The sequence below is a fragment of the Ceratotherium simum genome, chromosome 19 (assembly GCF_057802395.1).
Source record: "Ceratotherium simum simum isolate JZ-2026a chromosome 19, ASM5780239v1, whole genome shotgun sequence".
Classification (NCBI taxonomy): domain Eukaryota; kingdom Metazoa; phylum Chordata; class Mammalia; order Perissodactyla; family Rhinocerotidae; genus Ceratotherium; species Ceratotherium simum.
In genome coordinates, this window is record NC_141918.1 from 41,995,957 (window position 1) to 42,020,533 (window position 24,577).

The window sequence follows — 24,577 nt, forward strand, 5'->3', positions numbered from 1 at the left end:
AAAACAAAGTTTCAGAAACATTTTCAAATAATAAACTCAGTTTTTCTTAATTTCTTAGATGTTTTCATCATATTTTAACAACTTCTATACTTTACTTTAAAAGTGATACCATGGAGAGGTAATGACAAAAATCTATTAATATTTTAAAGTATAAAGAAACTTTAGGTATTCATAAAGAAGAATATTAGCACTGTTAATCAAAGAAATCAGTTTTTCTGGTTTTAAACTGTCTCAAGAGATTACTATTAAACAAGCGAGCAAAAAAAAAATCTCACACCCGCACCTACCCAGTTCTTCTCCCAAACAATCCACCTGTCTCAGGTCTAACTCTAGGCAGCTGCACTATTAATACTCCTATGTTCATGTCTTCTAATCTCAGCTACCTTTCCCTTTCACTTCTACATTTTGAAGATTTTAAAAAATCTTTAAACCTATCTTTCTCTGCTTATAAGACAAATAATAAGAATAATCAAAATCTTATGAATTGAGGGTATCTGCAGATGGGGGAACTTCTGAAGTAGAGTTTGGCCCGTGGTTATCCTAGTGTTCTGGCTGACATTGCTGAAAGAGAGATGAGAGTCTTGTAATCCCTCAGTAGTAATATGAAATCTTCAAAAGTAGAATTCCTCACCAAAAAAGAGCATTGTAAAAGCTTTGAAGATCTTAGGCGAGGCCGGAAAATGGGTTGAACTCAAGATACTCTGATTAAGATTTGAGTCGTCAGGGCAACACATAAACTCGGGGAGTTGAAAGCACACACCTTGAGAGACAGGGGAAAGGCCACGCACCCAATACAGGAAGAAAGCTGCTCAAGAAAATCCTTACTGGAGGAATTCAAAGCCTAGCAACAGGATAGACTTTAGATTGTTCCCAGAATGTTCCCAAGAGGTAATTCAAACACAAAGTTGAAGGTACAGTATCTTCTTTTCAGGAATTAAAATACAGGAAAGACAAACCCTGGCCTTTGTGTGGAGGGTGGAGAAGACAGGTGACTGGTGAGGACAGTAGCACTATATTAGTTTCCTATGGCTGCTGTAATAAACTACCATAAACTTAGTGACTTAAAACAACACAAATTTATTATCTTACAGTTCTGGAGGTCAGAAGTCTAAATACATTGGCAGGGTTTTGCTTCTTCTGGAGGCGCTAGGGGAGAATCCATTTCCTTGCCTTTTCCAGCTTCTAGAGACCACCTGCGATTCCTTGGCTCATGAGCTTCCCTCCACCTTCAAAGCCAACAATCACATCACTTGACCTCGACTTCAGGCTGCCCAGCACCTTCTCCGACTGAACCTCCCGAGTTTCTCTCATACAGACCCTTGTGACAACATTTGGCTCACGCGGATAATTCAGGATACTTTCGTCATCTGAAGATCCTTAATTTAATCACATTAACAAAGTCTCTTGGACCATGTGAGGTACCAGGTTCACAGGTTCTGGCCATTAAGACATAGCTTCAAGGGGGCCATTATTCTGCCTACCATAGGTACCAAAAGATGGATTTCAAGGAGAGGTTGCCTTGAAAGCAAAGAAACAGTAAATGCATTAAATAGGTTCACGTCACGCAAGAGCAATAGGTGACTGATATTCTAAACTCACCTTCTCCGTTTAAAGTGCACACCATGGGTTTGTCTTGGAACATAATAAAAGTTGGCAGACTATAACACAGCATAATGCCTGTGCTATACTACACTGAACACTGTCAAAAAGAGGAAGACAGAAAAACTGCAAGAGGAAAGGATATGAATTTTGAAAGCATAATATAATTAGAGGTAATCCTCTAATCTCCTAGCAGTAGAAAAATAGTTAGAAACCCAGAGAAGCTCAGTTAGAAACCATAAGGGACCACAGCTGAGAAATTTTCCCTTTGAGTATGTCTCTGAATGACATCCATTTCAGAACACCCTTTAAGAGACAGCAACAATGAAAGCTAACATGTATGGAGCAGCGGCAACTGTTCTAAGGACCTCATATACATTAACTCAGTTAATCTTCTCAACAGCCCGATGAGGTAAGTGGTAATATCATTCCCGTCTTACAAATGAAAAACACTACAGCACAGGGAAGTAAAGACATTTGTCCAAGGTCACAGAGCCAGTAAGTGGTGAAACCAGATTTGAACCCAAGAAGGCTCCAAGTACTGTAGCACAGAATAAAGAGAAGAGACTTCGGAGCGAGAGAGACCAGGCTTAAATTCACAGTGCACTCCTAACTAGCAATACAAGTTTGGGTAAATTACTTACCTATTATTGCAAGCCTCACTTTGCTTCTGTAAAGTGGGCTAGTAACACCTATAACGAATATAAAGCCAAGCAGAGGAACCAATATATGGCAGAAGTCTCAATAACAGATAGCTAGTATTATTATTTCTATCTTTCAGCACTGTTTTGCAGAGACTTTTTCCAGGTTTAATCACAATACCAAATCCTTTCAGTGCTCTGCTCACAACTACAGTAAAAAGCAATCTCTCAACTTTATTTTTAATATCCTCAAACTTACACTAATAGTCTCCATGGACAGCAAGGTCCAAAGTTTTTCAATAATGGATCAGAAATCATATATAATCAGATTGCAACTTTGTAAATAATGATAATGAAATAAAGCTTATTCTATTCACAAAATAAGCGTTCTACTAGTATCAAAATAGCAACATCAAAATTGTTTATTCAATCTTATTCATAAAACGATTCAGACAGATTTTTTTAAGCCCAGAGCAAGTAACTTATCAATTTTGAAGGCATCATTAACAACATCAGTGTTTAATAGAATGAATGACTGATATACTTTCAAAGACCCTTTCAATTCTGAACATACTAATACTAATTCAGCCTCTCTTTGGTGAGTTACATGTGAGAGAGTCTCTTTTCACTAAACAAAAGCATATCCAAACATCCCCTAGAGCTGGGCCACACTGAAAGAGCTTTAGGGATAATTCTGGCATTCACACGCTTCTTTCCAAAAGTCCAGGGATCCCACGCCTTGTTGGTGGGCATAGTTCACTTTCAACTCAGTTAGTCTCTTCCGAAATAAAGTCATACTCCCAAGGCAGGCACTTGAAAATGCAGATACACCCTGTGGACATCCCAAAGGAAGCCATATAAACTTAAAGCGTGATCCTTCCCCAAAATCAAAACAAAACAAAATTAAAAAATAAGAATATCCTCTGAAAGTATGATCCTATTTCTACCAAAGCTTTGAATTTCTTCAAAAATCTATGATTCTATGAGTGGAAATAATTTAGCATTTGGCGTTAGCAACGGAACTGCCAGCTACTCAATCAATCCTATTTAGATCTGAATACTTAGAACAAATTAACAATGCTCCATTTTTTTTCTCTTGTGGTTCAATTTCAATATATACAGATGGTTCATCAAATAAGTAAGAAAGTAAAATCTTTTGAGCCCCAGAGTCCTAAAGTTGGGGGTTTTTTGCCTTTTAATTCCAGAAAGACCTTGATCTGAAAACATAGTTCAGTAAGCTATTGAATAAGTCATCTGATTGCAATAAATTAAAACCTCAGCTTCTTCCAAAGTGTCCATCAACAAGGAATGAATAAGGGCTACACATGAAAAAAATTCACTATTTTGTCGCCTCCTCCGTCACATCAGGTAATCAACTTGACTTGTAAAATTCAAAACTCAGCACAATATCTCCTGCTAAACGATGCAATGGTAGCAGAGCATCTTTTAAGTTCTACTTTGACTGCTTCCAAAGCAGTTTTTCCTTCAAAAATGCGGCCTCAACTGTGACCAAATACACAGTTTTTTCATGTTTCACCCAACTCCTCAAATGTCTTTTTGGTATAAGGTTAGGATCTATGTATAGTTACGTCCTTGTGTTAGAGCTAATTAGGTGAGATGTTGCACTAAAAATATCAGGTAGGATTCACACAAAGGTCAAACAGACTACATTTGGCCTGAAAGTTTCTGTGTGGAAGTTCATGGTGCATGCACTGGTATCTTTTGTCCTCTACTAGGACTAAGCTAGCCATTGGCCTATCTTTCTCTTAGCTCTGCTTTAGCCAAATGACAAGGATTCCAATAACCTGGAAAGAGAAAATGTAAAACCTCGAATCTCTTGACATCAAAAAAAGGGCTTAATGTTTTAAATGTTAATGTGTTAAAACTAACAATTTGCAGCAACCTTCATCTCAAGAAGATAACTAAGGGAAATGTTTTATCTCCCTATCTCATCTATAATGTAGTTAAACTTTGATTATTAAGGATTAATTGGGAATAAGATGTTTTATTTAACTAAAGCTTAAAAAAATTTCTTTCAAGTGTTACTATTTTTTTAAATCAGAAATCCAATAGTTTATTTCCTTCCCTCATTAAGAATTGTCTCACATATAATGTAATCATTCACTGAACATATAATTCTAGAAGAGGTTATCTCATGGATTAAATCTTTAATATTGTTATTTTATTGTTTATTTTTCTTCTGAATCTTAAAACTAGAAAACAGAAAAAAAATCTAGCTAATAAAGCACGTATTGAAGCTAGTCATTATTAAACACTATTTCAAGACATGAATGCAAAACTAAACAACACACCTGATTGAATGATGAGTCACTGTCAGAGCAATTGTCTGTGCAGTAGCTACTGCTTTTCTCCTTTTGCATTTTTTTCTGCCTTTCTTGACTTCGCATGTCATCTTCTTCAAACTTGTTAATCATAGATTCCACCACTACCATCATGATGTTCTTCAGGGAATGCACCATTTCTTTGTATCTTTAAATTCAAAGCAGTCTTAGTAAGAGAAAGACTATTAGAACAAATTAAAACATTCAACTAAATTAAACTATCTGATTATTTTTTCTGTAAAGTCCTTTAAGAATGCAATTCTAAAGAAAAAAAAGTCATCTTTTCTTAAAGAACAAAGGGCACAACAGAATTTACACAACAGGAATAAAAGTTAATAGGAAATCCAAAATGTGTGTTATTTCCCAGGATTTTTCATCTGGCTACATGGACCAAGGTAGTAAAATTAACAGAATCTAAGGCAAGATGTTCCAATGTCATAGATTCCAGTAATTAGCAACCAAGTCAACTGTTAATATCATACTACCAAAACACAGCTTGTTTACATGTCACTTTTATTCCTTGTTTTATTTGTATCTCGTTCTCTACCCTCCTTTCCTCTCTTTTCTTTCCTTCCCTTCTCCCCTGCTTATATTTTATATCTATAGGCATACGTAGCCAAAACTGAGAGCTAAATAACAGCTAAGCTGTTAGTGGGTCCTTTCAAACAGAGGCTAGAGAACGCACTGTCAGGGATGTTAGGAAAGAGATTCCTAAAATTGCTAGGAGTTTGAACTGGATAACTTCTAAAATTCCTTTCAGTTCTATGGGTCTAAGAATCTCAAAAAGAACTTATAATAAATTTCTCCTTTTCTTATGTGCAAACTCCCACGCATCCATATTAATATTAGATTGAGATCCCCAAAAACCCAAGAAATAGAATTTTAGAGCTAGATGAAACCATAAAAATAATCTAGTCTACCCTTTATTTTACAAATGAGGAATGTGACCTTGACCACTGAAATTTCTATATTTAAAACAAAAGGGCATAGAGATTTACATAAACATGGTAAATAAAGTACTAAATTTCGATTCAGAAAACTTGGATTAGAATCCTAATTACCCACTAGCTTTGTCATCATAAATGTCTCATTTTCCTCAACTATAAAACGAGATAAAAAGAATACAATCTGGCTAACCTATTTCACATGACTGTAGCAAGAAATAAATGAGAATATATACCTCAAAGTTCTTTGTAAATATAAAGCATGATACATATATTTATTGTTTATCATTATAATAATGGAAATACATTAGGAAAATAAGCACAGAAACTTTCTTTATATTTCAAGTTAATGGTCACTGTAACTGCACAAATCAAAGGAAGAATAGGTAAGGTACTCTCTCTCACAAAAGCAATAAAATCATGCTGGTAGATTTGGCTAGAAATAGTAGATGGAGATTTTAAAGTTTAAAGAAATTTTAAAATATATTTTAAATTACATATTATATAAATTATATATCATTAAATATATGTAATTTATATATATGATTTTCAACATATTAAATATTTAATCATATTATCTAACAATATATAATTTATATAATATACAACTATAAATAAATTTAATATAATACGTATAGTTATATACATGTATATTTTTAAAGCCTCAGAAATTATGAGACTATATAAAAATATTGAAACAACATTGAAATCAGGAACAATACAAGGGGAAATACATACAGAAAAGAACTGCTACGGAGGTGAGAAAGAGTCCAGGGAAGATCCAAGTTGAAAGTAAAGGGATATAAAGAGCAAGAAGGAATCCTAGACACTCATCAGACTAATTGGCAAAGTACATACAGGATAACTGAGCCAGAAGGCCCAGCTTCCTCCTCTACACTTTCTGAGCAGCAAGAAACAGGGCACTATAGCAATGCCCTGGTAGCAGTCAATAGCTATCTACCAAAAGCTGCTGTCTCCTTCCACAGTAACTGGACTATAGCTGGGCATAGGACTAAACCACACTCCCCAGACCCCTTTGCAGTTAGGCACAGCCATGTGAACAATATAAAGTCCTGTCCCCTTAAAGCTTACAATATGGTGATTTAATGAAGGAATATAAAAGTCAATCTTAGTGATTTACAGAGTAAGAGTAAGGGTAATTAAAAGTCATAAAAAAAATCTATAAGTTTCATTTTACATGTTTCCTCTAGAAAACATGAATTTTTGAAACCACTGACATGAATTCTTCTGCAAGAAATATTGGCAAACTGGCCACAGGAAGAAATAAGAATGATAATTTTTAAAATTAAAACAAAAAGAAACTAGAGAGCTATACCAACAAGATCAAAAATTAAATGAAGAACTTAATAGTAGCCACTGCAGTTTTGAAAAAGCCATGGAAAACCAGATATAGGATAGAATATGGACTCCACTGAGAAGATTCTTTCATACTCCAAGAAATCAAAATAAGAAAAAGCTCTAACAGGTAGTAAATAAAAACCACATCAATTAACAAAGAAAATGCACATGGTAAGTACTTCACTTATATAAGAGTCATATATGATAGCTTCCACAATCGAACTCTTCCATGGCAAACCTCAAAATAAATATCAAAATGTTTAATTAGGAAAGTAATTTGTAATTATTACAGTAAAAATGTTGTTGATACATGTACTGTTGCCACATTAGCCCTAAGTAATTTCTGATGAATCATAAAAGAAATAAAAATTAGAAGAAAATAATACTCTGTACAATTTAAAATCTTTCACCCATGATTCACAAAGTGGAAGGCAAACACTCATTAAGACATTTAAAATCTTTGTGAGTTAATGATTACTGTATTAATTTTACACATGGATAAACTGAAACACAAGAAAATTAAATGGTTTACCCAGAGATAAAAAGTAATTTCCTAACAGTCTCATATAAAACTTTGCTCTTAGCATTAAAATGCTTTCATTTTCTGACTAATAAAGTGTTTTAGTACTCTTTTTAGAATAAGTTTAATAATACTACAAAAAATAGACTACTAGGAATTACAATATTATCCAAAGACGGAGATGACTCGTTTGTTTGTTTTTTTCTCCAAATCAACAAATAAGAAATCTTGATCTCTATGGCTTTTATTTAATATATATTAGTGGTTTGAACTTGGTAAATTTATTTATAGCTGTACATTGTCACTTTGTTCAACAATATATTTATTCAAATAGTACAATCAGTTGTCACAAAGGGAAAGAAGTCCCGTCCAAAGTCACAAAGAAAAGTTTGACTATTTAAAAATAAGTCAAATTTAATGCTTTAAAATTTGAAATATTTAAAATATTATAAGCTCAGGTATATATTCCAAGTTTTCTAATACTGGAAAAATGAGCTATATTCTAAGCTTCAACGCCCACCTTCAAACTGCAGTAGGAAGCAACCAGGATGGCCCAGCATGGAAAGAACCCAAATGCTAAAGGTACCCAGAGAATCACATACTTCCAAGTCCAGAGACTAAAATTAACAAAGCAAATGTCATGTGTTCAAATCATCACCAAAAATAAATTTGTGGGATCCAAATTAAAAATATTTTACTGTGCATAAAAATTATGTAAAATTTTTATAAGCCTAAAAAAATCATTGCCATCTAGCTTCAGAAAGCAATTTTTTTCCTTTTTTTTTTTTTTTTTTTTTGGTGAGTAAGATTGGCCCTGAGCTAACATTTGCTGCCAATCTTCCTCTTTTCGTTTGAGGAAGATTTGCCCTGAGCTAACATTGGTGCCCATCTTCCTCTATTTTGTATGTGTGATACCGCCACAGCCTGGCTTGATGAGCGGTATGTAGGTCTGTGCCAGGGAACCGAACCCACAAACCCTGGGCCACTGAAGTGGAGCACGTGAACTTAACCACTATGCCACCAGACTGGCCCCCAGGAAGCAATTTTTAACATCAGATTACACTAATTTGCTAGCTCCCCTAAGAATTAGAAGCCAAAAATTAGAGCTACACTAAGAAGCATGAATTACAGAGACTCTAGAAACCTACTCTACTTGCCCATCCCACCCTTTATAGCCCTAAAGTCTCCTGCTGTGTCACACTTCATGCTGGGGGAAAAAAAACAGACCTTCAAACATCAATCATATGGCAAGGATTGAAAGATAATTAAAATGAGGAATCTCCAAGTAGCTGAGCTTAAATATGAGAAGGAAACTTCAAACCTTCTTTCATCTCAGTTACTACTATATATTAAATTTTTTTTTTGGTAAAGAAGATCAGCCCCAAGCTAACATCTGTTGCCAACCCTATTTTTGCTGAGGAAGATTAGCCCTGAACTAATATCTGTGCCCATCTTCCTGTATTTTGTACATGGGATGCCGCCACAGCATGGCTTGATGAGCAGTGCGTAGGTCTGTGCCCGGGATCCGAACCTGCGAACCCTGGGCCACGAACTTAACCACTACGCCACTGAGCCAGCCCCATTAAATTGTTTTTTGAGTGAGAGTTAGGCATTTTGTCATGTTGTTCCACTCTCAAGAACCCAGAGTGGCTCCCTAATATCTATAGCATCCACTCGGTTTCCCTTCACCTGGCCAACTTTTAGCCTCATGACCTCTTTAGTCAAAAAACAAGGTTTTTGAGGCATCTATATTGTTCCCCATCTTCTGTCAGGATAGAAAGGTAGGCAAACAATGAAAAATATACATGGAGAGCATTTATAAAAGGTTGAAGGTCAGATACGTATATACAACACAGTTCCTCTCCTTAGGAATCTATAGTGGATTAGTAGGAAGTCAAGAACACAAGCAACCGTACAAAGAACAATATGAGAATTCTTACAGGGCAATATACACCGAAAAGTGCCCCCAAAAGGGAACTAAGAGACAGACAGCCTCCACACTGGACTCCAGTATCCAACAACTGTACCACTCGGGACAAGTCACTTAATTTGCTTCTCTGGGTCTGTAAAATGAGGGGCTTAGAACAAATGATTTCTAAGGTATTTTCCAGCACCGATATCTTAAAGTTCTGTGGAGTTTAATTTGATAAAAACTGTGCTCCTAAGTGACCAACTTACCTTTTTTAGAGAGTTTATTTATCATCCCCAGTATCCATCCTCCTCCTCTTCCATGTAGTATTAGGTTAAAACCCCTCCCCAAAGTTATCACTGTGGGCCCATGGTCATCAGCTAGGTATTGTCTCCCCTGTAGATAAGTATGGGCATATGACCAAGTTTTAGCCAATAAAAAGTGAGTCGATAAAGAACCTTGCCCTCCACTCTCCTTTTGCTTGGCCAGGTTGAAACAGTTATGGAGTTAGTGGGGCTGCTCTAACTATGCAGTTGAAGGTAATACCCAAGGACAGGGTTTGGCAAAATGTGTACTCTGGACCTAAACTAACCTATCACCGGTTTTTGTAAACAAAGTTTTCTTGGAACATATGCGTGCTCTTTCATTTACATATTGCCTATGGCTATTTTCATACTACAACAGTTTGCTAAGCCTAAAATACTTATTGTATAGCCCTTTACAGAAAAAGTTTGCTAGCCCGTGCCCTAGGATGTGATGGAATAATAAAATAAAAGGAATCTGGGATCCCTGGATGAACTCATTGGGCAGATCCACCTACCCACCCTGCTCTCACGTACTTGTGAACTGTTATGTAAGAGAAAAAAAATTGCCTTCTTTGAGCCTCTATATTTTGGTGTCTATTTGTTATAGCTGTTTAATGTGTATTCTAACTAATATACTCTTCCTCTACATTTCCATGTGATCTTTTGCCTATGTCACAGCACTTACCATACTGTATTGAAACTATTTCAAGTATCTTTTTCAGTGTAAGATCAATTCCCAAAAACACTACAGATTATTGGAAGGTAGGAGGCACCCTATTCATCTGTTTAGCCCCAAGATCTAACATTTAACGTACAGTAGTTACTTATTAAATATATCATTAGTATAGAAGGAGGGAGAAGAAAAGAGAAAATAATTTATTGCTAAAGTCAGAATTATCAAACATTGATAATATAAAATTGATTATATTGGCAAGAGACAAAGTCATTAATGCAACTAACAAATACCTATCAAGTACCCAAGATGTACCAGGCATTTCTGAGGCACTAAGGACACAGAAATAGACTAAAAAAATGATAAAAATAAGCAAACACATACATTATCCTTTATTAATCAGTGACAAAAAGAGTTAAGAAGAAAAATAAAGCAAGCTAAGGGAGAGAAAGTAACAGGGAAAGGCTACTGTTTTATATAGAGAGGTCAGGGAAGGCCTCTCTGATAAGGAGACATTCAACTGAGATCTAAAAAGAAGTGAAGGAGTATCAGGAACAAGGCAAGGATGTCCCCTCTCACCACTGCTTTTCAACATCCTACTGGAAGTCCTAGCTAATGCAATAAGACAAGAAAACGTAGTACAAGGTAAACAAATGAGGAAAGAAGAAATAAAACTGTCTTTGTTCACAAATGACATAATCTTCTATACAGAAAATCTGAAAAAACTGACAAAAAAACTCCTAGAACTAATAAATGATTATAGCAAGGTTGCAGGATACAAAGTTGATTGATACCTAAGTCAATCACTTTCCTATATACTAGCAATGAACAAGTATAATTTGGAATTAAAAACATAATACCATTTACATTAGTACCAAAAACAATGAAATTTTTAGGTATAAATCTAACAAAATATATATAAGATCTATATAAGGAAAACTATAAAACTCTGTTGAAAGAAATCAAAGAACTAAATAAATGGAGAGATATTCCATGTTCATGGATTAGAAAGACCTAATATTGTCAAGATGTCAGTTCTTCTCAATTTGATCTATAAGTTCAGTGCAAACCCAATCAAAATCCCAGGAAGTTATTTTGTAGATATCAACAAACTGATTCTAAAGTTTATAAGAAGAGGCAAAAAATGAGAATAGCCAACACAATATTGAAGGAGAAGAACAAAGTTAGAGAACTGATGCTACCTGACTTCAAGACTTACTATAAAGCTACACTAATCAAGAAAGTACGGTATTGGCAAAAGAATAGACAAATAGATCCATGGAACAGAATAGAGAACCCAGAAATACCCTTAAATATAGTTAACTGATCTTTGACAAACGAGCAAAGGCAATACAATGGAACAAAGATAGTCTTCTCAATAAATGGTGCTGGAACAACTGGACATACACATGCAAAAAAATGAATCTAGACACACACCTTATACCCTTCACAAAAATTAACTCAGAATGGGTCAGAGACCTAAATATAAAACACAATATCTATATTATCTGAGAAGATAATATGCGAGAAAATCTAGATGACCTTGGGTTTGATGATGAATTTTTAGATACGACACCAAAGGTATAATCCATGAAGTAAATAATTGATAAGCTGGACTTCATTAAAATTAAAAATTTCTGCTCTGTGAAAGACACTGCCAAGAGAATGAAAAGACAAGACACAAACTGGGAGGAAATATTTGCAAAGACATATCTGATAAGGGACTGTTATCTAAAATATACAAAAAAACTCTTAAAACTCAACAACAAGAAAACAACTTGATTAAAAAATGGGCCAAAAACCTCAACAGACACCTCACCAAAGAAGATATACAGATGACAAATAAGCATATGAAAAGATGCTCCTCATCATATGTCATCAGGGAAATGCAAACTAAAAGAACAATGAGATATCACTACACATCTCTTAGAATGGCCAAAATCTGGAACAGTGACAACAACAAATGCTGACAAGCAAGTGGAGCCACAAGAACTTTCATATATTGTTGGTGGGAATGCAAAATGGTACAGTGACTTTGGAAGACAATTTGACAGTTTCTTACAAAACTAAACATACCCTTACCATATGATCCAGCAATCATACTTCTTAGTATTTACCCAAAGGAGTTGAAAACATAAGTCCACACAAAAACCTGCACATGAAGTTTATAGCAGTTTAATTCATAAGTGACAAAACTTGGAAGCAACTGAGATGCTTGGTATATCCAAACAATGGAATATTCCTCAGCGCTGAAAAGAAATGAGCTATCAAGCCATGAAAAGACTTGGAGGAAACTTAAATGCATTGTATTAAGTGAAAGAAGCCAATCTGAAAGGCTACATACTGTATGATTCCAACTATATGATATTCTGGAAAAGACAAAAATACAGACACAGTAAAAGGATCAGTGGTTGCCAGAGGCTGGGAGAGGGAAGGATGAATAAGCAGAGCACAGAGGATTTTTAGGGCAGTGAAACTACTCTGTATGATACTATAATGGTGGATATATGTCACTGTAAATTTGTCCAAACCCAGAGAATGCACAACACCAAGAGTAAGCCCTAATATAAAGTATGAACTCTGGGTAATAATGATGTGTCAATGTTGGTTCCTCAGTTGAAACAAACATATTACTCTGGTGGAGAATGTTGATAATGGGGAAGTCCACCTACGTGTAGGAGCAGAGGTATATGGGAAATCTCTATATCTTCTGCTCAATTTTGCTGTGAACCTAAATTGCTCTAAAAATAGTTATTTAAAAAAGTGAAGGAGAAAATCAAGCAAATATTTAGGGAAAAGGCACTCTAGGTAACAGAAGCAACATGAGTGCAAATCCCTGAGGGAGGGCTTTGCCTGGTGTGATTGAGAAAGCACAAGACTGGTGTGGCTAGAGCAGTGTGAGAGGGAATATGATAAGAAATGAGGTAGGAGAGGAGGAGAAGGCTCATGGTGGGCCTGCTAGGCTACAGGAGGATCTCTGGATTTTACTTTGAATGAGATGAGAAGCCTTCAGAGAGTGTTGAGTGGAAGAGTGGCACCACCTGACTCACTGTTTTAAACAATCATTCTGGCTGCTATGAAGGAAACAGACAGTGGGGAGCATGAGTTAGGGGTGCTTTCAAGGAACCCTGTTGAGAGAAAATTTACTTTAAAATATTACTGTGGGCATACTCACTCTTTAGATTCCTGAGTTCTTTTAGTAACTTGCTGCACAACTGTGTCATAGCCAGATTCCTCACCCTGATTCTGATCAGACGTCCATTTTTCCATTTCTTCTTCAATCATAGACCCCAAAGTGTTGCATATATGCTGTCTAAGGTATTTCACAAATTCATAGCTGAAACAAATATTTAAAAGAATAAATGCAGTAAATATCATGAACTCACTTATTAACCATACCCCTAAAAAATGTTAGCACAGAAAGATATGTAACATATTCAGACTTCTTACCTTAAGCTGGAATTAAATTATTTATTCAGCCCAAATCGTCAAGCTAATCTAGAATTTTGTTGGGTTTTTTGTGGGATACTAGTCAAAGATCATTATTTAAAGATGACAGGGAGTCAGAAGTAAATTTTGGGATCAACCCAACCTTTAATGGATTAGGAGTCTTTTCATATTTCTTTTTTATGCTTCTATCTTTAACGTGTGATGGTTAACGGTGGGGAAAGCAGTTGTTAAAGATTTTCATAATTATTCAAGCTGATGAGGAAAACCAGACTAGAATAATAGTAATTATGACAGAATAAATAGGAAAAGGTTAAGCTCCATCATCAGAAGAGTTTTTGTGTACATTTTGAAAGTGGTAACTGACCTAAATTTCACCTAATCAGCTCTTGTCTGACTATGTTTACAGAGAGAAGTATCTCAGACATGTCAATCCATTGTACATTTGTCTTCGTACTGTTAGGTTAATGTTAACATTAAAATTAGTTCGCAAATTCAGACAATACAGCAAATATGAGAAGGCAAGAGTTCCAAAAGTGGATAATTATTTTATGAAACATGTTTACTGAAAATAAAGAGCAATGATTATAATTTATATCACGATTTGGAAAGGTTAAAGTTTTTGTGGTCTCTGACATTACAAAGATAATTTAGGATGGGCCATTTTTGTAAATGCCACTATGTTCAAGAATTTCAGTTTGAATATATCGCTGTATAACAGTCTCGCATATATGCAGTACAGAAGATCAAGGTAAGCCTAAATAATTTTCTTCCCATAATTATGAGTCCATCGTGGTATCCAGCATATGATCTTCAGTCCAATATTTATTAAATGATTGAATACCCTCTACAGAACAGCCACCTTACCCAGGTAGTCAAAGGATTTCATTTTTAATTTTAACTGCTTTTGATTGGGATTTCCTGCCCTGCCCATTTCTCTGTAACTCCTAACACGCTGCTTCCTGGAATCCCCACGGCTGCTTCAGTAGTGTAAGTGGCAGGCCTGCCATAGACAGTGCAGGCCTCAAAAGTCAGGTAGAGATATGTGACATAAAGCCATGTGGTATTATACCAAAAGTAGAGGCTAAGAGTCAAAAAGACCTGAGTGCGACCTCTACTATTCTAGTTGTGCGACCCTGGGCAAGTCTCAGGTTTCTCATCCGTAACTTGGCAATGATCATGTATACTTCATCCCACTACTTTAAATTAAGTAGGCAATAGACAAGAAACTTAAACTTTATAATTGTAAACTGTAAGATTAAAAAGAAAGAGTGCAGCAAATGTATTCTCCACTCCCATAGCTTCAACTTCAAATTCAATACAAACAGGTGATTTCTTTAGCTCTTTCTTTTGTCAAAACATCTCTCCAGAATGCCAGACCTGTATGTAACTGCCTGATGGACAAGGCTACTTTATGTCCTTTCACCATATCAGTCAGCATAACCAAAACCAAATCTATCATGCTACCCACCCATTACAAACCACTTTCTCTCCTAACATATTTCTTTGTTAATGGTACCATCCTTCAACCAGATACCTGTGTATAGCCTCGGCTTTAACTACAATCTTCTCCATTATAGCTCTTATCTAATTAAGTAACAAATTCTATAATTCTATAAATTCTTCCTCCACAACTTCTCTTTCCCTTCCCACTGCCACCAGATTAATGTTCACATCTTTGTAACCTTTAGCTAAACAATTGCAAGAGCCATCTTAGGTCATCCTATAAATCAGCGGTTCTCAAACTATAATATGGATCAGAATCACCTGAAGGGCTTGTTAAAACACAGATTGCTGGACCCCACTCTCAGAGCTTTGATTCAGTAGGCATACAGTGGGGCCAAGAATCTGCATTTCTAACAAGTTCCCAGGTGAGGCTGATGCTGATGCCAATGCCAATGCCAAGGCTGCCGGTCCCAGGACCGTAATTTGAGAACCACTGATCTAGACAGATTCTGTATTCAGACAGCTTTTAAACTAGCCTAAGGTTCTTAGAATCCGATCAGCAGATTCCTACTCAAACAAGCAGTATTAACTCAAAATATTAATGAATAAACGTACATTTAGTTGCTTTGTATACAAATATTTAAAATATGTAGGAATCACTTTATGATCCTCTGTATTAACTGACTTTTTTGATTAAAAGACCAAGCATCAACGCAATAACAGAATAAGCAGGTCCTGCCTTAGTTTTAGGAATCACATAGAATTAGTTTTTAATTTTGGCTCCCCCACTGATTAGCTGTGTAACGCCCAAATTACATATCCTCTCTAGGCTTCAGTTTTTTCCACCTATAAAATGCGGACAGCATTTCTCTTGGAAATCATTATAAATAGTCTAGATAACATATGCCCTGCACCTAACACAGAGCCTGGCATAAATTTAACAATCACTAAGTGGCAGCTATTATTACTATCATTATTATTAAATTTAAGAGACACTTTGCCATTGACATTTAAAACTCTCTGAGATCCCAATTTATCCTACCAGATTTACGTCTCATTACTACGCTTTACACACGCCCAGCACTCTCCATGGTTTCTTTTCCCAACACCTTTGATGATATTATTTCACCTATTTAGTGCTTTACCACCACCTCTCCTTAAGTAGGATCATCTTTTACAACCTAAAATGCTACCTCATGATATAGCCTTTCCTGGTTCCCCAAAACTTGACATTCTTTCTCTCCCAAGCCCCAATAGCACTTTGCCCCTCCCTAATAGCACTTAAAATATTCTGTCTTCTGGGTAGTCAAGTGACCTGCTTTATCTTCTGCTTGGCTCCTGATCACATCTAAACCCAGATTTTTATATTCTTTATATCCTTGAGAACAGGACAAATGCACTTATCAGCGTATCATCTTCAATACCCTGTACAATACTTGTTGGACTGAAATATAGCACTGGGGAAGGGTTTATCTCTTCCTTTCCTACAATGTCAGTGGCTGTCAGTCTGAACTTGCTTATCCTTTTCACATATTTGTTTTAGCGGTTAGCTCCTTGTTGATTAAATGCCTATTAATAATTTCAGGTAGCATTATGCTATAACTAACCTCCCATACATGGTCTCTCATTCTCCCTACATTCCCCTCTGTAAAGAAAAAAGAAGGGATAAAAGGAAAGAAAGGGCAGAGCAAAAAGAACTCCCCTCTTCCCCACTACCCACCACATTTCTGGCACTAACATTATTTTTCAGGACTCCCAGACTGAGACCACAGAATACTCTTTACCTTCTCCATCTTCAGCACCCCACGCCCACCCACTCTATCATCTCCGTCCAGTCACCAACACTTGTTAACATCTCCTACACATCCCTTGGCTTCATCACTTCCTTTTCTTCATTTCCGTCAATCAGTGCAAAACCACATCACCTCAGGCAGAGACTACTGCAGCAGCTTCTTGTCTTCCTACCTTCACTCTCTTTCCTCTCGTGTTTACCCTGAACGCTGCAGTCATATTGGTCCTCAAAAATCACTGATTTACTTCCGCGTTAGAGACATTTTACTCATACCAATACCTCACAGCACATCACGTACGCGTCTCAATAAATATTTGTTGTATTTAAAACTAATTACTGGCTGCCTATTATCTTTAAAATACAACTTCCTTGGCCTGGAATTTAAATACCTAATCAATCAAGGCCCTTTATCAGGGCATCTCCATTTAAATGAGGTCACACTCAATATTCTGGACAAACAAACCACCAACCATGCTTATTCCTATATAACCAAGGATGGACTTTCAAATGACTACCGTGTGCTAGACTCTGTGCTAAGCATTTTATTGTTTTATTTACAATATGAGACAGATAAAATAGATGAGGACATAGATGGAAAAGTTAAAGAGCCTTGTCCAATTCACAAGCTACTAATTCAGGTCCACCTTACTCCAAAATCCATGTCATTCCCACAACCCCACGCTCCCCCAGAGATGTAAAAATTCCAAAAATGTTCAAGTAATAAAAGAGATGTTCTGTATTAGTGGTAAATTGAGATTGGGAAGGGAAATAAATACATATAATACTCATATTTTTACCAATTTGTATACTATTTAAATTTCTTTCATTTAGGTAGGTAAATCTATTAAATTGTATTTTCTCAAAATTATAATTAGCATATTAAATTTAAAAGTATAATTTACTTAAAAATTTATTTTAAGTTATTCATTGAATTTACTTTTAAATGTTTAATATTTATACTCGATGTTTAGCTAGCAACTTCTAAGCTTTAGTAGGTATCTATTAAGAACAGCAGAAAAGGAAGACAAAGTTATTTTGTAAACTTAATGTCTTGCAATATTTGATCAAAATAACAAACACTAATTTTTAGAAATACTCCAAACAAAACCCAAACTTACTGAATCATATGTATAGAAAACAGCCCCTAATCATCATCTAAGCAGTTTTTGCTTCTTCTGGTAATTCATCATTGCCTTATATTACTTAAAGATCTTCCCTTATACAAGCAAACTTCTCATCCCTTTTAAATCTTTTTTTCTAGTTTGTATATTTCTAATTATAAACCAAATCTTTGCATATTCTATACAAAATAGTGAAAACTTACACAGGCAAAAAGAAGAACTCAAAGATTAAGGTTTCAAGAGAATCCTTCAAAGATATTCTTCATTTTTTAACATTTGACAGTCCCTATACTGCCTCCACACACACAGCTGGCTCTGAGATATAGTTGGCAGATGTGCATAATGAGATCTGAAGAGCCAAAAAAGATGTGTGTTCTCCACAACTACCTTATTTCTGTGTTAACATTTTCAGAATTAACATATCTACCTGTGCTGGAAAGACTAAGAATATAATATTACAGGAATAATACATCTTTGACTGTCATGGACTACAATAAATATGACTTCTATTTATTTATATTTTAACTGAAATTTATTAATATTCATTGTTCTTTTTTAAATTTTCTAATAACAGAGTTTGTCATAGTTTTTTAAAGGATATGATATATACAATGAATAAACAGATTTAAAATTTTTATACTTTTAGAAATCTATGAATCAGTTTACTTCAGGTTTAAGTTCTAAATCTTACATTGATCAATCTTGCAACCTTAGACAAAACATCTGACCTTGCTAAATTTCAGTTTCCTACTACTTAGTGGAGATGATAATCCTAATATGAAAACTATTGTTTATTATATATACTATTTTTTATACCTTGACACTTTTATCACCAAATATACTATACATATATATGACTAACCTTATCTGTTACCTTAAAAGTAATTTAGTGAGAAAAAAATTTGGTTTCAATGACACTATTACCAAATGAATGCAAAACACCTTCTTCCAAATATTCCTCCAAGAGGGACATTAAAACCTAAGAGGACAGTTCTTAGAAAGAAAGAAAAATGTGACTTCACCACATTTCAGAAGCAGCTCAATTAAAATACACAACAATTTGCCTGATCATTTTGCTCTACCACTGATGAATATGAAATTTTTCACAGTCACATAGGAAAATTTTATGAAGTTGAGTAAAAGAACATTCACTTTTTTCCATTCTTTTTTCTCCAGCTTTATTACCTAGATTTTGCACGAAAATTTAATGATTTTTTCCATGATGAACTTCTGACATGTTTAAAATGTTTATATCAAAATATACACAGATATAGAGATTACTATTACAACATAAGGACATAAAAACTCTAGTACAAGTTTCTTAGTTATTTAAACAAGCAAGAACTTTTTCAAGCATATATAGAAAAATTTATCAGTGATGATATGTTTTAAAGATATTTTATTAGTGTAAGTTATGAATTATAACGCTGATATGTAGAATTCTTAAAACAGATATTTCAGAATCATAGGAGTTATTATATAACAAACTTAACTTTATATAGCATATTAGTATATAAAAGGCTACATAAAAGAAAATGAGCATTTTACATCACCAACAACCTTTCAGGTCAAAGAATAAACTTCCGAGTCATGATAAACAGTTACTAGAAATGTATTCATTAATTATGGAAACACGCATACCATTCTTAGCAATTTCTCTATACAGGGATAGCACTTAACATAATGGACGTTTCCCTGAAGTTACCACTTACACACACTAGAGTTCACTAATTTAAAAAGTCACTGGTAGATTCTTCTGTAAAACAAAGAATAAACCCAATTCAATAAATATTATTGTGTAACTTCTGTATCAAACCAAAAATATATCAGATTAGAGGGCTAAAAACATGAGACCCTGTGTTAGAGACTATTACAATCATTAGGGTTGGTTAAGTATTTAAAAAAAAAACAAACTATAATATAATTCTCACTGAAATGCAAGTTAAGTATGCTCTAACTCTGGTTCTCAACCCTGGTTGCATATTAGAATCACCTAGAGAGCTCTTTCAAAAACAACAAGGCCCCACCTTTATCACTCCCCCTCTGCCAAGCCCCTTAGGAAATTTTAATTTATTTATGGTAAGGCCCATCATCAGTATTTTTTTAAACAGCCCTCAACTGATTCTAGTGTAGCCAAGATTGAACACTAAGGCTGTTGGTTTTATAAAGGGCCAGTCTAAGTGTAAAAATTTACATAACACATACATACATAATGAAAGCAATGTCCTCTTCCCTACCGGTCTCTCTCAGGCCTCAAATCCTTGCCGCCACTTTTCAGAGAAAAAGGGGAAAGCTTGCATGTTTTAGAGAATGTGTACAGTTTCAGGTAGAAAAACAGAAGAAGTTATGGAAAGCAGAGAAAGTCTAGGGCAGCCGCCCTGTGGGGCAAATCCCCAGATAGGGCTGTACTGCCTCCACTATGGTTCCTCCCTAAATGACTGCATTTCCCCCCATGTGAATGTATTATACCACTTGCAATTCCATCATTTATGGACTCAATCATTTTAAAAACCATCTTCTTACAAAAATGCCAATAGCCTAGAGACACCAGTTTCCCCTATAAGTCTGTTTAGTAAGATTATTTTTCTTGCTAATACCAGGACAACATCATGTGGATTTAAGGAACCAATATTCTGATAGTGAAGATGGAATGAGAGATAATTCTGAAGTATGAAACACTTTGGGAGGCAATATATACCTAAGTGACTTAAGAACATTTAGTGTTCAAGGAGAGTTAGGTCAGTGAAAAAAAGACGTGAAAATATGAGTACCTGGATTAAATGACCTTTAAGATCTCATTCAACTCAGAGATTGTAAGATTCTATAAAAATACCAAAGACAAGCATCTCTTCCTCTTTTCCTCTCCTACATAAGGAGTACTTTCTCCTAAGACACAGACCTCAGGCTAGTGAAGCTAATACATGAATTTTACTATCTATACTTTTAAGACTACAAATTACTTTTAGGATTATAAATCTTACTTTTAACATTACAAACTAGTTATAATTTGATTGTGCCTGGGTTTTTTTAGGTAGGCCACAAGTAAATCTCTTTAATAAATAGTAAATATTAACTATGCAAGTTAATCAGCAGGCATTTAATCTAACTAATGAACTGTTGAAAAAGAGTAAATTACATTATTAAAACAGTTATTAGACTGCTGAAAGGAACCACAATGATCCAACTTTAACTTGAAAAGCGTTTAAAAATTGACACAGGTAAAGCAATCCTTATAGGCAAATGTGTAGCCTTAAACGTTTACATTTAAAAAAAGAAGAAAAGCTGCAAATTAATGAGCTAAGCACTCATCACAAAAGTTTTAAAGGTTTCCCAGGAAGAAAAAAAAGCAAATAGCAGAAATTAAAGAACCATAAAATAAAACAAATAATAGAAAGGAAAAACAAAGCTAATAGCTGGTTTCTTGAAAAGACTAATAAAATTAATAAACCTCTAGCAAAACAGATAAAGAACAAAAGAGGGACAACACAAATAAAAATCAAGAATAAAAAGGGGGACATAACTACAGATACTGGAAATATTAAAAAGGTAATAGGATATTAATGAAAAACTTAACACAAATTATTTGAAAATCTAGCTGAAATGGACAAATTCTCAGAATATGATCCTAGCAAAAACTCAGTAATTTACAAATATTTTAAACAACTGTTTGCATGTGAAATAAAAACCAGAAATGAAACCCCATATTTAATGCTTGATGTAGATGTGTGTGAGGTCAATCAGTATTATGTGAGTATACAAAACATTAATGACCAAATGAATGAATCTGAGAAAGCTATAGTTTTTCTATATGTCACTGTTTAAGTAATAAATCAACAACTAACCAATAAAAGCTAGTCTCTGGTATCTCCAAAATAAAGAGTATTATCATCCAATATCAGCTATTAGTAGTGGATTCAATGAAGAAATAAACAAGAAGATTATGGAAATACAAAACAAATCATATGTATAACCAGAAATAATAATTAAATTAGAAACTCTATATTATTGAATTCCTTCCACGTTTTAAAACTCCCTTGAGAATCTGGTGAAACCTGTAAACGCTCTCCCCATAAAACTGCAAGTGAACTCAAACTTTTTCATAGAATATTAAAGGGCTCAGGACTCTCTGACGCCCATGTATGAAATGGATAGGCGTTCTAGACAAATAGAACTTCATGGCATCCAAGAGTCAGTCAAGGTAAGGTAACAAGAAAAAACTTAAATGTCCTCTACGTAAGATCAAAATAAAAGCAACCACGGAATTAAAAATACCACTACTACTAATAATAAACTGAGGCACTCGGAGGTAAACTTTCAATGGAAAGGCTTAATTTAAATTATATGAATCAAATCCAAAGAAAAATACAGGTCTCTAAGGAAACACATCCTTGAAGATTTACCTCAAATGGTACCTCTCTCATTAAACTTCCTATCTCTACTACTCCCAAACCAAGAGCACTCTGTACCTCTTCTACAGCACTTACATTCCTGATAGGTGTCACAGACATTTGAATATGTGCCTTATCCCTTTATAGGAATTTAGGCTATTCCACTGGAAGTTAATAATCTCACTTCACTATTCCTGCAGTGCTCAGAATGGATAACTGTTGCAGCCACTGAAATATTACATCAGCAAAGGAACAGGGATCTCGGGAACTCAATGCTTTTAGGTATAGTGACAGGAATCCTTTGAAATAATACAACTAATCTTAAATGAATAACAATAATTTGCAATTAATGTTATTATGTTGCCCAGAAGAAAAAATAAAGAATTAGGATTGTGTTGGTTGTGTCAGTAAAAACACAGGGAAGGCAGAAGCTTTGTAAAGTAAGTAAAGAATAAAAATCAATTCAGCGTTAGGGTAAATAAACGAAAAAATGAATCTCCAACTTGGGCGCTATTTTAACAACAAACAAATGAACTTTCTTTATCTAACTGCCCTTTGACCTTTTCTGGATCAGCTGGTTTGTCTGCTTAACACATGAAAAGCAATTTTACTTGTGAAAATTTTCATCAGTTTCCTCCAGATGTAAGAGGATCTCCTCCGCGCACTCCAGGGAGGGAGCACCCCTGATTTTCTCCTTCACGCTCTGGAACAGCTGCCTCAGCATCTCCTGCAGCGTCGCCTCATCGCCGCCGGAGAAACGGGCCATCCTCTGTCAGAATCAAATTCCCAAGCCCATTACTACGGGTCCGAGCAAACGCGGCGCACTGCGCACGCGCCCCCCCCCCCACCCGGCCCGCGCACAGCGCCGTTCCCCGGGAGACCGCGGCCAGCGCTGGGGGCGGACCCGCGGCTACCCACACGTCTTTCAGGACAATAAGTCACCTTACTTTGACAAAGCAGGGTCCGCGAGGTCCGGCCTTTGGTACTCGTCGTTGCCTGCCGTCGGTACCAACAGAGCTCAATGTCCCTCGACTAACAGCAAAAAAGAGATCCTGGGAGGCTCTGACGGGTGGGCCCGACGGCGGGCGTCAGCGCTACGCGTGACGCCAGCACGTTGACGTGTCGTCCTGGGCGGGAGGGATTGCCGCTTGGCGACCGGCCCAGGCTCCTAGAGGAAGGTACAGGTGCGCCAGCTCCCCACAGCCTCGGGGTTGTAGGTGGGAGGGAAAAAAGTACGGAGAGAAGGGGGTCAAGAAAAGAAAGAAGTGAAACTGAAATTAGCCTGAAAAGTTTTCATTGAGTGAATAGTATTAAAATGTTGCAGTGCTGTTTTCCTCTATCAGCTAACATCTGTTGACTCCTACCCTTTACCAAGCACCTTGCTAGGAACTATGAAGAGGACATCCTCTTAATCTAACAGAAACAAAAAGAAATCAGCGATTGCAACGCAGTGCATTTAAGTTTTATGCTAGAGAAATGCACCAGGTGGGTGCTGTGGAAACCCAGAATCACCTTTTAACCCGAAAGAAGATTCAAGGAAAGAAGCAAAGACAACAAATTGGACACTCAAAGGATAGGGACCTGAGAGAGTGTAGCATTTTCCGGTGCTTGAGTTGGTAGAGGTAGAAGGAGGAGGTGAGGACGCTAGAGAAGTAAATGGGACACATCTGAAAGAGTCATATTTGGCACGTTTAAGGGGTTAGACATTTATCCTGCTAGTAGTAGGATACAACTGGATTCCAGAGGGACACCATGAGATATAGTATATAAAGATCACTGTACAGGAAGCTGCAATGGAAAATCATTGTCCCTCATCTGGTTTCCAGTCTAATAATTCCCCAGACCATGGTCATGTCCAAGCTGCAGGGAGCCAACCCAGAAGAGTATGAGGATCAGATCCTGGTGTCTACAGAATAGTCGAACCCAAGCCACTGATGAGTGGTTCAATGTCAATAAATTCTCGCTTAACCAGCCTTATATTTTACTCCCCTGGTCCAACAAGATCTGGTACGCTTCACCTGTTGGCCAGGATCAATGACTCCTTTAATCTCTATGCTGTTACTTTCAGGAGTAAAAGTATGATATATCTTT

The 24,577-nt window shown here is 35.8% G+C and overlaps 1 protein-coding gene across 2 annotated transcripts in view; it reads right to left on the minus strand.

Moving 5' to 3' along the window:
* TBC1D32 (TBC1 domain family member 32) overlaps nt 1-23,560 on the minus strand; it is a 197,457-nt gene extending 173,897 nt beyond the window's left edge. For both annotated transcript variants that reach the window (XM_087444041.1, XM_014781194.2), the window contains exons 1-4: nt 23,434-23,560; nt 23,098-23,255; nt 13,468-13,629; nt 4,553-4,730 (exon numbers count right to left, since the gene is read on the minus strand). In XM_087444041.1, coding sequence (XP_087300167.1) covers nt 4,553-4,730; nt 13,468-13,629; nt 23,098-23,252 — 495 coding nt within the window. In that variant the 5' untranslated portion in view covers nt 23,253-23,255; nt 23,434-23,560. The remainder of the gene's footprint in view (nt 1-4,552; nt 4,731-13,467; nt 13,630-23,097; nt 23,256-23,433) is intronic.
* Nucleotides 23,561-24,577: the final 1,017 nt, after the last annotated feature.